At 40.5% G+C, this 13,229-nt stretch overlaps 1 protein-coding gene across 7 annotated transcripts in view; it reads right to left on the minus strand.

The window, feature by feature from the left end:
* Nucleotides 1–13,229, minus strand: part of RUNX1T1 (RUNX1 partner transcriptional co-repressor 1) — a 141,973-nt gene that overhangs the window by 57,326 nt on the left and 71,418 nt on the right. For 6 of the 7 annotated variants that reach the window (XM_034763254.1, XM_034763255.1, XM_034763252.1 and 3 more), the window contains 3 exons: nt 10,751–10,888; nt 3,045–3,286; nt 1–38 (listed from right to left, as the gene is read on the minus strand). The exon at nt 1–38 is cut by the window's left edge and continues 52 nt beyond it. In XM_034763254.1, coding sequence (XP_034619145.1) covers nt 1–38; nt 3,045–3,286; nt 10,751–10,888 — 418 coding nt within the window. Of the gene's footprint in view, nt 39–3,044; nt 3,287–10,750; nt 10,889–12,706; nt 12,823–13,229 lie in introns of those variants that run through there. The other variant, XM_034763257.1, reaches the window with a different exon arrangement.

Genomic DNA, 13,229 nt, shown 5'->3' on the forward strand with positions numbered 1-13,229 from the left:
AGTTTGGAATGAAATTCTTCAATTGTCAAAGTAGAATTCTGTAGAAGGAAAAAAAATTCTGTCTTGGTGACATAAACAATGAAAACGCTTAACAAGAGAAATATTAGCCAAAATATTCTGTACCAAAACTTTGCTTAATACCCATGTTCCTCCTAATGCAATATCAGAAAATTATGCATGTTACAGAGTAAATAAATGTACTCATCTAAAAATATAGATGTAACTACATCTGAACACAGTTTCACTGCAGTGGGAGTGAATCATTTTACAAACAATCCATTTATTAGGTATATAAAGAGCAGCACTGAATCTCTCAGATATTCATTGTCCATGGCTTGAAGCAAGGGCTTGAGCATCCATAGTGCCAAGCATTTCTTATATGGTGATAAACACCCTCATTTCCCCTGGATTTCAAAGAGTTAAGGGTGCTTGCTATTCAAACAGAATTTGCCTAATCCACATAGAATAGGAGGCACCATGGCAGCACAAACACAATTGTTAAATTTAAAATGGTGCCCACTATATTTTAATTCTCAGTAGAGGATTGGGAAGTAACAGGAGCATATTAACATATGTATTATAGGTGTAAATAATTCACTTTTTAAGGACACTTATTCCTCATCCGTTGGCAAATATATCTCAAAATTACTAAATCGCATCTAGGATTATATCGTACATTAGACAACCATACTACACAGAATTATTTACTACTTACATTCACTTGTACCTGTGCAAACCCAAGCAAGGCAGTTCAGAGTGCAGGGAAATCACAAAGTGCAGGGAAATCACTGAAGGCATAATTTGAGGACAATGGGCTGCACAGGTCTAACTGAATAAGCAGTTATTCTGTTATAGGTGGTGAGGTTTAAGAAGGAAAGGTCCCAGCTAGATTCCCAGAGCACAGATGACGTTTGGCAAGTTAGAAAACAGTGCTACTTATAAACAGAGGAGCACATCTGATAAGGAAATCATTGAGAAACAATAACATGGAATCCCACAAAACCACCCTTAGGGTTCCATTTTTCAAAGCAGAATCACATAAGTAAGCCTAAAATTGAAGCTGTAGTTACTAAGAATGGAGAACTGTCACCTTCAAGCACACATTCACCAGATGCTCATTACATTTTACAGACTTGGACTCCACTGTTATTGCCAGTTACCTCAGCCCATGCAAGACAATTTCCCTGGCACACAGCTAATCCTAGCTTTCCACTGAAGTCAATGGGAGTTTTGGGTATGCAACTAAATACAGAGTAGGGCTCCTAGCAAGTCATGGAAGCGTAACATTTAAGTTGCACTGTCTAAGGTGCATTTTTAGTTCATAGTTATTGTTGGTTTGTTTATTTGTCATGGTACTGACCAGATTTTTTTAGAACTGTACAAAAACATATGTGTGACATATGTGGTCTGATATTCAGCGGTGGTAGCACTCGCAGCTCCAGATGAAGTCAGTGGCAACTCAAGTGGTAACATCTGGAAATCAGACCACGAATTTTATTTTCTAGTATATCCAAGCCCAGCTGAATGAGCTATATAGATGTACATGGGAGGCAACATTGTCAGTGGCAATAAGAAGAAACCTGGGTTCAATTTCTAGTGCTGTCACAGAATGGCAAGTGATTATGGGCAAGTCATTTAACCTCTCCGCATTTTAGTTTCTCTGTCTTTAAACTGGGAAAGTTATTCAAAATGTACAGATAAACAGCATTGTAAAAATATTATTTCTACATACCAGGAATTCCATACAATTACCATAATAAATAACATGATATACAACTGCAATACACTGGCTTAGCACATTAAATCCCTCTTGCAGTTGGCCTAAGTGACTACAGGTCTTCGCTGGACAGGTCTATGCGAGAAAAGGTTATAAGAATACCAGCAAATCCTCCTACTGTACATTAAGCTTATATTAGCAAAAATGGTTTTTCTAGTACAGTAGAAGCCCTATTTTACAAACTAATTGAAGGTTGAGGAGATCATAAAAATCAAAAAGTTCATAAAATTAAGCATCTCAGAATTACTGTAGGCATGGTACATACCTTGCAGTATGGTGCAACACACTGCCTTCTTCTCCTCTTCTTGTCTTTCAAACCACGGCAAAGCAATTTTCAATACACTGAACACATGCTGACTTTTTCCTTTATCGACAGCACTTTTGTTATGCAATTTTTTCATCATTGGAAAAAATGGTTTGTATAACTGGCCATTCGTAAGACTGGTGTTCATAAAATCAAGCTTCTATTACAGGGGTTCTCAAACTTAATTGCCCCGCGACCCCCTCCTGACAACAAAAATTACTACACAACCCCAGGGGGAACTGAAGTCTGAGCCCATCCAAGCCCCACCGCCCGGGGCAGGGGAGGGCCAAAGCCAAAGCCTGAGCCCCTCCGCCCCTGGTGGGGGGAAAGAGGGGGCAAAGCCGAAGCCAAAAGGCTTCAGCCCCAGGCAGAGGGCCTGTAACTTGAGCTCCACTGCCCAGGGCGTGGGCTTTGGTCCCAGGTGGAGGGGCTTGAGCTTTGGCTTTAGCCCCAGGCCCCAGCAAGTCTAAGCCAGCCCTGGCGACCCCATTAAAATGGGGTCGCAACCCACTTTGGAGTCCCTACCCAGAGTTTGAGAATCCCTGTTCTATTATATAGCTTATACAGATTTCCATGCAAAATAAGCTATACTGTCAAAAGCATTTTTATACCAGTATAACTACATGACGTACATTTTTTTGCCAGTATAGACAGGTTTTAATTTATTCATTTATTTTAAATCATACCCCTAACTGAAATTACTATACTGGCAAAAGTTTCTAATGGAGACCTGGGCTGAAATAGACTACTACTTACTGACAGCTAGTGGATTTACTTCTATTAGCTCTAATGGCAGGGTGCAGGGAGGCAGGTTCTCCTGGTCCCAAGTTCCATAATCCCAGAATAACCACAGTGCATGCATGCATCAACTGTTTATTACACAACTACTAATACATCTTCCAATTTTTAAAGTTAAAACCTACTATGAACAAAAAAAGATAATAGTCACTGTTATTTGCTTACCACAAGTCCTAGCACAAGGGTACGTACTCTCTCCCCAATCTCTGGTGAAATGTCATTGCCAAACTGCTGTAAGGTTGTAAGAAATCTCTTCAGTTTGCTGAGTTGCCTTGCTCCACAAGCTGGTGGTAACTGCTGATTAGCCAGAGAGGATGAAGAGGAAGATGATGGCCCATTGCTAAAGCCATTAGGTGGAGATGGAGCTCCATTTAATGCTGTTGGTGAATGGCTAGTGCCATTGGTTACTGGTTAGAAAAAAATGGAAAGAAAGAACATTTATAAGTTTAACATGTTCTCTGTTTCACCTTAAAATTGATTGCGTAACTGTGAAAATATGAAGTAGGTGATATTTTGACTCCATTGGTATAATTAAAGATAATTAGTCTTTTGATAGAATGACTCTCCACAGTTCATGTATCTTGCACAGAAGCTGGTAATGGATCTGGACAGCACTAGCTCCCATATGCACACATGTCAGACACCTGACATGTTTTCAGACCAGAACAAACATCATCTGGAGGTCAGTCTTTTGTCATAGGCTTATATTAGTGTAACATTTTTTAAAAATAAACTTCTCTGGAAAGAGTGCACACATATTTAGTGGAGGCTAAATTTATCTGAACATTTTTTATCATGTTTTGTACACACACCCGACAGCTGTGTTTATAAAAACAGGACTTTCAAGTTTTAACCTTATGCCACCCAATTAGAAGGCTATTTTCTCTCACACATATTTTATAGCCACTAACATACAGAAAGATGGATTTGTATAAAAAGGTACAACTGGTGCAATGTTCACTGTGAATTTATTGTTAAGATTGAAGGCTTGTAGCCAAGTCTCTGGACTGGGCCTTGGGAATAGATATGGATTTTTTTCCCTGGCTCTTCCTCAAGACTTCCCACGTGGCCTTAGACTTAGCCTCTTCACATCTCAGTTCTCCTTCTATAAAACAGGTCTGACATATTTCCCTACTTCACAGTGCTGTTGTGTGGAACATATTAAATGATTGTGAAGTGTTCTGATTTTTTAGTAATGCGGGCCATGTAAGAACCTTAGACAAATATTATATTTATAATATTATATAAATTATAATTATTTTATATAAATTTATATTATAATATATTATAATAATAATATATCATATTATTATTAATGATAAAATTAGAGGCTAGAACTCACACATATTTAAGAGAGAAGGGGCACCTGCTTTAGTGTTGCTATGCTAGCCTGTCTAGTTTTGAAATTCTTGTTCTCATTCTCCAGAAATGTACCAAATTAAGGCCATCTTTTTCCCTATACTGCCTTACTCGAAAACAGTTATCCAAGCAGAGTGTAACTGCTGTGGGTTTCCTACTTTAATAGCCAGAACAGCAGAAGATGAGTTTTGGGGCAAGGGATGGGCCATATATTTTAGGGCAGATGGGCCCCAACTAGGATACCCTACCTTCTTGAGCAGATTACACTAGCATTTAAGCAACAGCCCTTAGCAAAAGTTAGTGCAGAACAGCTGTGCCCTGGACGAGCACAAGAGACTGTACCTTCCAGAGCACAGTCTCTGGTGAAACTGTTCCTCACACACAGGAGTGAACAATATATTCCATCTAGTGTGGTGGAACCAGGGCCATCCTTAGGCATACGCAGCATACGCAGCTGTGTAGGGCACCCAAAAATTTGGGGCACCCCTGTGTCTTAGTGTCCACCCTCCCACCTCTTCCTATCCCTGTTCTGACCCTTGCAGGCTCCCACCACAGCTGGCTGCTGCAGCCTGGTGAGTCTTCCTCTGGAGGGGATCTAGTATTTAAAAGTAAAAAAGCCTTCCAGCCTGCCAGACCTATTAGCACATTGAAACTTTTAAAGAGCCATTCAAGTGGTAATGAAGCCATTTAACAGGCATTTGCCAAGCCCCAGATAAAAACTGTCAGTTTCTGAATTTGCTGACAAAAACAGTTGTACATTACTATAATATTAACTCAGAACATGTTAGTCTACAGGATCTTAGTTTAAAATTTGCTTTAAAAATATTTCATTAGCGTGTTGCTGAAGATTATAAAATCACATATCTAAAAAATCCTTGCATAGATTTTTATATGCATAAGCTGAGTATTCATCTTTAGTCTTAAATGCTTGGATCTTCAGACATATAGTTTTTTAAATAAATCCTTCAAAAAACCATCCTCATCTAAAATACACATGCGAGCCTGGGCTGCCATTGGGCAGAAACAACAAGGAGTCTGGTGGCACCTTAAAGACTAACAGATCCTTGTTGTTTTTGTAGATACAGACTAACACGGCTACCCCCTGATACTTGACACCATTGGGTAGAGGGGCTCAAGTTTAATAATACTGCATAGGGCCCCATAAAACCTAAGGATGGCCCTGGGTGGCACAGACAACGTGCCAGACATGCTCTATGGACCAATGTAGTGGCAGAACAGGGCCATTTGTTGATTCTTCTGCTGAGCAGGGGCCACTCATATTCCAGCCTTTAACAACAACCTTTCTTTTGCAGAATCAATGCACCCCCATAGCCACCCAAAAACTGAACAAGCCCTGAATTTGGCCCGTGATGTACCATAAAACATTCTTCCACAAATAACAAATGGAGAATCATCTACATGGGAGGATATAAAATTAAAAAATGACAGGTGGCTGCCCACTGAAAACACTGAACAGACAGACTGGTGACACACTGAGCTCACTACTCTCTATAACACAAACATTATTTTAACATTTTCTTAGCCACTGGCCTCTCTCAGGCAGTGCCCTATAAAAACATGCCAGCCCCTCTGTTACTTAGGCCATGTCTACACTTACAGGTAGATTGGCCCTGCTGTGATCGATGCAACAGTGTCGATTTAGCAGGTCTGGTGAAGACCCGCTAAGTCAATGGCAGAGCACTCTCCCATCGACTCTGGTATTCTAGGTACCCAAGAAGAGTAAGGTAAGTCGACCTAAGCTACATTGATTTCAGTTACATTATTTATGTAACTGAAGTAGCGTAAATTAGGTCAATTTACTGCGGTAGTGTAGACCAGCCCTTAGTAACAGCGAGTTATCCTCTCGCATAGCCATCCCTATTTCTTGATTACAACTCTTCTTTCACCCATTTTGAATGCTGCCAACTCTCACTAAATTTCAGCAAATTTACCACAATTCTGTGGCATTTTCAGAGTGATTTCTGCCAAGCAGTAGATATAGCAGCAGTTCCATTTTGAAAACACCAGATTCTTAGATTCCAAGGCCATTGTTATCAGATTGACCCCCTGTATAACACAGGCCATAGTATTTCCCCCAAATAATTCCTAGCCTTTAGAAAAACATCCATTCTTGATTTAAAAATGGTCAGTGATGGAAAATTCATCCAATGGTTAATTACTCTCACTGTTAAAAATTTATGCCTTATTTCCAATCTAAATTTGTCTAGCTTCAACTTCCAGCCACTGGATTGTATTTTACCTTTTTCTGCTAGACTGAAGAGCCCATTATTAATTATTTGTTCCCCAGGTAGATATTTATAGACTGTAATCAAGTCACCCCTTAATCTTCTTTTTGATAAGCTAAATAGATCAAACTCTTTGAGTCTATCACTATAAGGCATGTTTTCTAATCCTTGAATCATTCTTGTGGCTCTTCTCTGAGCCCTCACCAATTTATCAACACCCTTCTTGAATTGTGGATACCAGAACCAGTCACAATATTCCAGCAGCAGTCGCACCAGGGCCAAATATAGATGTAAGATAACCTTTCTATTCCTACGCGAAATTACCCTATTTATGCATCTGTAGCGGGATGGTTACCCGCTCCTGCCCTGAGGGGTTTAAAACAGCCCTGGAGGAGGGCTGTGGAAGGGCAAGATGCCTGGGCTGATTCGGAGGAAGCCGGCTCAGCTGGGGCCATGCCCCAATCAAGGCCCAGCTGGCCCTATAAAGGCTTGAGCCAGGAGTTCAAGCAGACAGAGTCTCTCTCTGACTGGAGAGGGAGACAGGCCTGGCTGCTGGAGAACTCACCTGGGGACCTAGAGTGAGGCAGGGCTAGGGAAAGGCCTTAGGAGCTGGGAAGCCCTAGGCCAGCAACTCCCCAGGCTGCAGGGCCTAGTCTTAGGCCCACCTAGGTATTGGGCTTACAGAGGGGCAGCCTGAGGGTGGGTAAAGGCAGCCAGTCCAAACCCTTTTGCCTATGATGAGTGGCTGATACTGCAGTCTGCCCCAGTGAATGGGGACTAGATGGAGACTGGGCAGTAGCCAAAACTGAGGCGAAGTGGGGATGGTGGGTGGGGAAACCCAAAGAAAGTGGGGTACTGCCAGGGGGGGCAGCACCCAAGGCAAGGGCACTGGGGTCCTGGGAGGGACACGGGGGTCAATGGCAAGCGGATCACTGGCCTGCAGAGGGCGCTCCTGGGTCAAAGAGCTAATTCCTGAGGACGACCAGTAAGGGGTGCCGCAGGAGTGAGTCTGAGCTGTGTTAAAGCATCCCAAGATCATATTAGCTCTTTTAGCCACAGTATCACACTGGGAGCTCATGTTCAGTTGACTATCCACTACAACCCAAATCTTTTTAAGTCACTGCTTCTCTGGATAGTCTCCCATCCTGCAAATAATGCCTATATTCTTTGTTCCTAGATGTATACATTTACATTCACTCATATTAAAATGCATAGTTTGCTTGTGCCCAGTTTACCAACTGATCCAGATTGCTCTGTATTAGTGACCTGTACTCTTCATTTTTTACCACTCCCCCAATTTTTGTGTCATCTGCAAACTTTATTAGTGATGATTTTAGGATTTCTTCCAGGTCATTGATAAAAATGTTAAATAGTGTAGGATCAAGAACCGATCCCAGTGGGACTTCGCTGGAAACACACCAGCTCCATGACAATGCCCTGTTTACAATTATTTTTCAAGACCAATCAGTTAGCCAGTTTTTAATCCTTGCTATGTGTGCCATGTTCACTTTATGTGGTTCTATTTTTCTAATCAAAATGTAATGTGGCACCAAGTTACTAGGGAACATGGCTCCTAGGTTGGGTGGCTCCTGCAGAGCTTCAGAATAAGAACATAAGAACGGCCATACTGGGTCAGACCAAAGGTCCATCTAGCCCAGTATCCTGTCTTCCGACAGTGGCCAGTGCCAGGTGTCCCAGAGGGAATGAACAGAACAGGTAATCATCGAGAGATCCATCCCCTGTCACCCACTCCCCATTTCTGGCAAACAGAGACTAGGGACACCATCCCTGCCCATCCTGGCTAACAGCTATTGATGGCTATTAGCCAGGATGGACACAACTCCAGCATGTGTGCTGAGTAGGGGAAGCAGTATCCAAACCAGAGAGGAGCTGGCTTAGGGAAGCCCCAGACAGCAGCCACGGCAGCTCCAACCCATGCTCCTCTTAATGCTGCATTGGGGTGGGTATCTGAATTAATATAGTACATTAAATACAGTAAAGATTGTGAGGCACTCAGATACTATGGTGAGGGGAGCCATATAAGTACCTAAGATAATGTAAGTGAAGATTTGGAAAGGATGGGAGTGTGTCACATCTCCAGCAGGACACTGACCAGATGTCCTCTGCCTCCTCACTCACTGCTCTGAGGTCTATACTGAGTCCATACAGGCGGGGACAAGGGGCAGTGGACCAAGGAGAATGACTTAGAAGGCCCAGAAAAGCAGGGAGCACAGAACCTCGGGAAGGGTCAGGAGAACCAGGCAAATACTGTGTTCAGAGGAGGCAGTAGATAGGGACTGTCTGGGAAGCCTGAGGAAAGTGTCCACAGGGAACAGGAAGAAGTAGAGGCCCTACCTTTGTGTGTACATTTTCCATCTGGAAACGCGTGCGCAAACACACACACACACACACACACACACACACACACACACACGGTAAGGACTAAGGATGGCACATTCTGAAAATAATTAAACAAACAACAAAAAAGGAAGCAATACACAATAAATAAATAACATAAATAAACACAATTTTTGTTTTAAATCTTATCTCAGTCCCCTGATGGTCAAATTTGTAGGTTGGCAAAAGTCTGTGTTGTTGACAAAACAGAATTTAATATTTGCAATTTTCAACAAAACCGTGAACAAGTTAGTGATTCTTCTTCTGTAAACACCAACCAGCCCAGAAACGGATACACTTGGGCTGTGGACATTCACATATTATTGGGAAACAGACACTAGAACAGTACTGTTTGTACTGTAACTTGGCACTGTTATAGGCAGATGCCAGATCACTTGAAGATTAAAAAGTTTTAAAGTTAGAGGTAGGTTTGATATCAACAGCATGAGGAAAACAAAGGAATCCTCTAAAATGCATCGGTTCACATAGATTCTAGACTTATCCAACAAACACAAATTCTGCAAAGCCTACAGATACTGATTAAAGGAAAGCTATGTCCTCTTCTTCTTGTTATTGATAATAGAGTTTTACAGCATCCATAATTGTGCTTGGCATTTCACACAAGATACAAGTCACAGCTCTGATGAACTTACAATTTAATATTGCAATCCTGCAACAACTTAAAGAACATGCAAATCTTTAAGTACATGAGCAATCCCTGAGCCTACTCACATGCTTAAAGTTAAGCAGTTTTATAAGTCTTTGCAGGATCAGTGCCTATGAGTGAAATTTATGCCTGTGCAGAAGGCTAGTACAAATATTATTCACCATTTAAGTCACATGTAAATCTTCCAAATAGGGCTCCCCTGGAATTTAAGAGGTACCCAGGCCTTGCACTTGCATTCTGCACAGGGGTAAATTGCATGTGCTAAATGGTGTACCTGACAGACAAGGAGGGGGCAAGGGACAAGGGTTGCAGAAATAAAATGGTGCTGTTACTGTGTGTAAGCATACACATGCCTACATGGTTCACAAGTATTTATATTAAAAAATGTCAACACACTTTTATTTTTATATTATAACAATGCAGTGTAAGAGACAAAAAATATTTATTTTTAGAAATGGGGGAAAGAAAATAGAATAATGAATAATGACCCAGATAATGGACCAGATTCTGATCTCAGTTACACCAATATAAATGCAGAGTAACGCCATTGATGTCAATGCAGATTTTTTTGCATTTGTATCAGGTTAACAGAGACTGGAATCTGGTCCACAGTGATTGAAGTAAGTCAAATAGTCACAGGCTAGGGATTTCCAGATTCAGTGTGACTGGTTTGAGATAAAAAGATATTTCAGCATCTTTTGAAAACATGACTGTTAATGTAATTCCTGGTTAATGTTTATTAATTTATTTTCAGGAGGAAGGAGAGGGAAAGGGCATTTATCTTTGAATATCTTTGTCTTTCCCCTTCAAAAACAGATTAATACTACTGCATTTATTCAAAAGGGAATGCGATTTCACCACACAACAATAAAGCTGAGAAGAAAGTCTCCATATTTCTTTTATCAGGAATTATATCATTGGAGCAAGAGTGCAGGGGAAGTTAGCACTGACTATTCTTTCACTATGCACCCAACCCACCAATAAATTAGGACACCTCTGAACTGACTGGCTTCACAGATTAAAATGTACTGATCTGTAGTGTTCTTAGTTTTGCGTAATGACTTTATTGCAGTATAATGAATTGCTGCTCTAGTCATGTCAGATAGGGTTCTCTTCACATAATTTATTTCTTACATACAGGAAAAATCAAAATCTCACATGCAAAAGAATATGGAACAAAGCAAGAAAATAAGTCTAATTACACGTTGTGGGTGTGAATGAACTGGTTCTTGGAGCTCCTTGGGTAGTGGGAGGAGGTGGCATTGTTGGAGGCGTCAGCCTGGATTGCGTCTTCACATCCACGGGTGAGTCTGGCATTGTGGAATGCTTCTCAGTGCGATCTGTAACATACCACATGAACACACTATTTTATTTCTCCAAATACAACAGTTCTGAATAAAAAGCTTAACCATGAACTAAGCAGCTTCAGCAGCTTCTGCGGAAGATAAACATATTTATCTACTTCAGCTTGTTTTTTCGAGATTACATCGTTGAAACTGCACTTAAGAAGGTGTAACACAGATAGGACCTCATTTATAAGCAGGGTCGTATTATCTTGTGTTTTTATTTCTAGCATGTGCAGATGCTACCCCAAAAACAGTATTGGAGCTGCAATAATGCCACCTCACTTGAAGGCTTTAACATTAGCCAAAAGGAGAAATTAGATGAAGAGTCAGGAAGGTAATAAATCCCCTTACGACAACTCTGGAAGAACAAAAACCTGAAGCGCTTTTGTACAGGTGAGATATTGGCCATAGCCAGCGCTCTTCATGACTGGTTTTCCCTGTAGCACATGCTGCCTTCTTCATCTTTTGTCTTTGTAAGTATAACGGATATCAGGGTTAATACTGCCTGTCTCCTGCCCAGGTTTACCAGTCCGCCTCCTGGTTCTTTTTTAAATCAACAAGAAATAAATACCATATGCCATATAACACAAGGTATCTTTGGCAGACTCAGGACTCGTGCATTTATACTAGTTTATTATTAATATAAAAAACACTGTCAGCTGTTTCAATTTATACCTTTAACATCAAGGACAACTGCAGGCATCCTCCAATTCTGGGAAATTTAAAGAAGCAAGAAGAAAAAGGACTAGACAATTCTCCTGATGCAAGATATTTGCCACTGAAACTACAAGATTTAACTCTGTTTTACCAGCTTTTATACCTAAATTCAAGAAGTACATTTGGAAAAAAAAAGAAAATCTTAAAATCTGTACATCAAGAATGGGCAAAACAAAGCAATACACCATTTACCTATTTAAGGCCACACTGTGATTGCCTTACTCACATCAGCAGTTCATTGAGACTCCTGGAGTAAGTAAGATGATCACATTTAGCCTTTAGTGGTCATTAGCTACTAATGTAACTTTTCCAAAGTTATTCCCCAGGAAAAACAATTGCAAAAATATTTGTTCTTGAGAAGATGAGACCTTAAAACTGTCGATAAAAACAGATACAAGATACACACAAATACATACATAAAATTATATACACACATGATATTATATATAACATGCACATATGTGTATTAAAGAGGGATTCCAGTAATATATTTTTCAATAGAAATATTTTAAAGGATCTTTAGAAATAATACCAGTTCATTTAATTTAAAAAGAGCAGGTAATACCAAAGAATGTTGTGGTCCCAATCCCTTACTACTAAGAAACTACAGAAATATGACATGGCCACATATTCTGCAAAGTTTTGCAGTTGCAGAAGCTATATTCAACATTTTCTTTCTCTTTTTGAAAAAAAGACCAGTTTCTATAAAGAGAGTTGTTAGTTTTTTTCAGACTTAAGAAATAAAAAACCCTAAGACTGAGAAAGTAAAACCATATGAGTGGAAGGGAATATACTTTGTAATCATAGCAGTAAAGAATCTGCAGTGTTGATCTAAGGTCAATAATCTCTGTAGTGTAGTAAACAGTGTCCAAAAAGACTGGCTGAAATTGTAAGGCATCTACACAGCCAGGTGAAGTGTGGTAACTCAAATAATGGGAGCAATTATGTTTTCCATACAAATCTCTCTCTGTATTGCTATGCTGAAACATTTAAACCAACAACTGCAACAAATCATTTATTTAAAATAAAGAACTTTGGAAATTAGCCTCAAAATGTTAATTACTTTCTTAATAGTTTAATTTATCTCACACTCACCTCAACCAACCTCAGCAACAAGGGAATAAATAGCTTTCAACTCATGTTGCAGCTGAGGGAAAGAGGCACAGCAGTGAGTAGAGGCCCTCCTAAATAAAGGCAAATATTTCTGCCATGCCAAGAAAGGAGAGAGAAAGGGAGGCTTGCCAGAGCTGGCTGGGAGATAACAGTGGGAACTGCTGGTCCATCTGGTTTTCATTCTGCTAACACTCACATTGAACTGTTAGAGAAGGCAGTCCAGGTACACAGATTTGAAGCATGTGGGAGCACAGACACAGCCAGGGAGAAGATGGAGGTGGGTGGAGGAAAGAGAGAGAGAAGTCAAAACTCCACTAGCAGTCTGCTGGTCACACTGAGCAGGCACAATCTGTATCCTCCCATTCAACTGTTGATAACTAAAAGCAATTCTGCTATCATGAACAATCACAACTTCTTCCTTCCTCCCCGCAAGTCCACTTAGCTTTTGATCTGGCCTGAATTTTGGAACAATCCCTACTCAGAGGGAAAATGAGCACATTTAAGA

Source organism: Trachemys scripta, chromosome 2 (assembly GCF_013100865.1).
Source record: "Trachemys scripta elegans isolate TJP31775 chromosome 2, CAS_Tse_1.0, whole genome shotgun sequence".
NCBI lineage: Eukaryota > Metazoa > Chordata > Testudines > Emydidae > Trachemys > Trachemys scripta.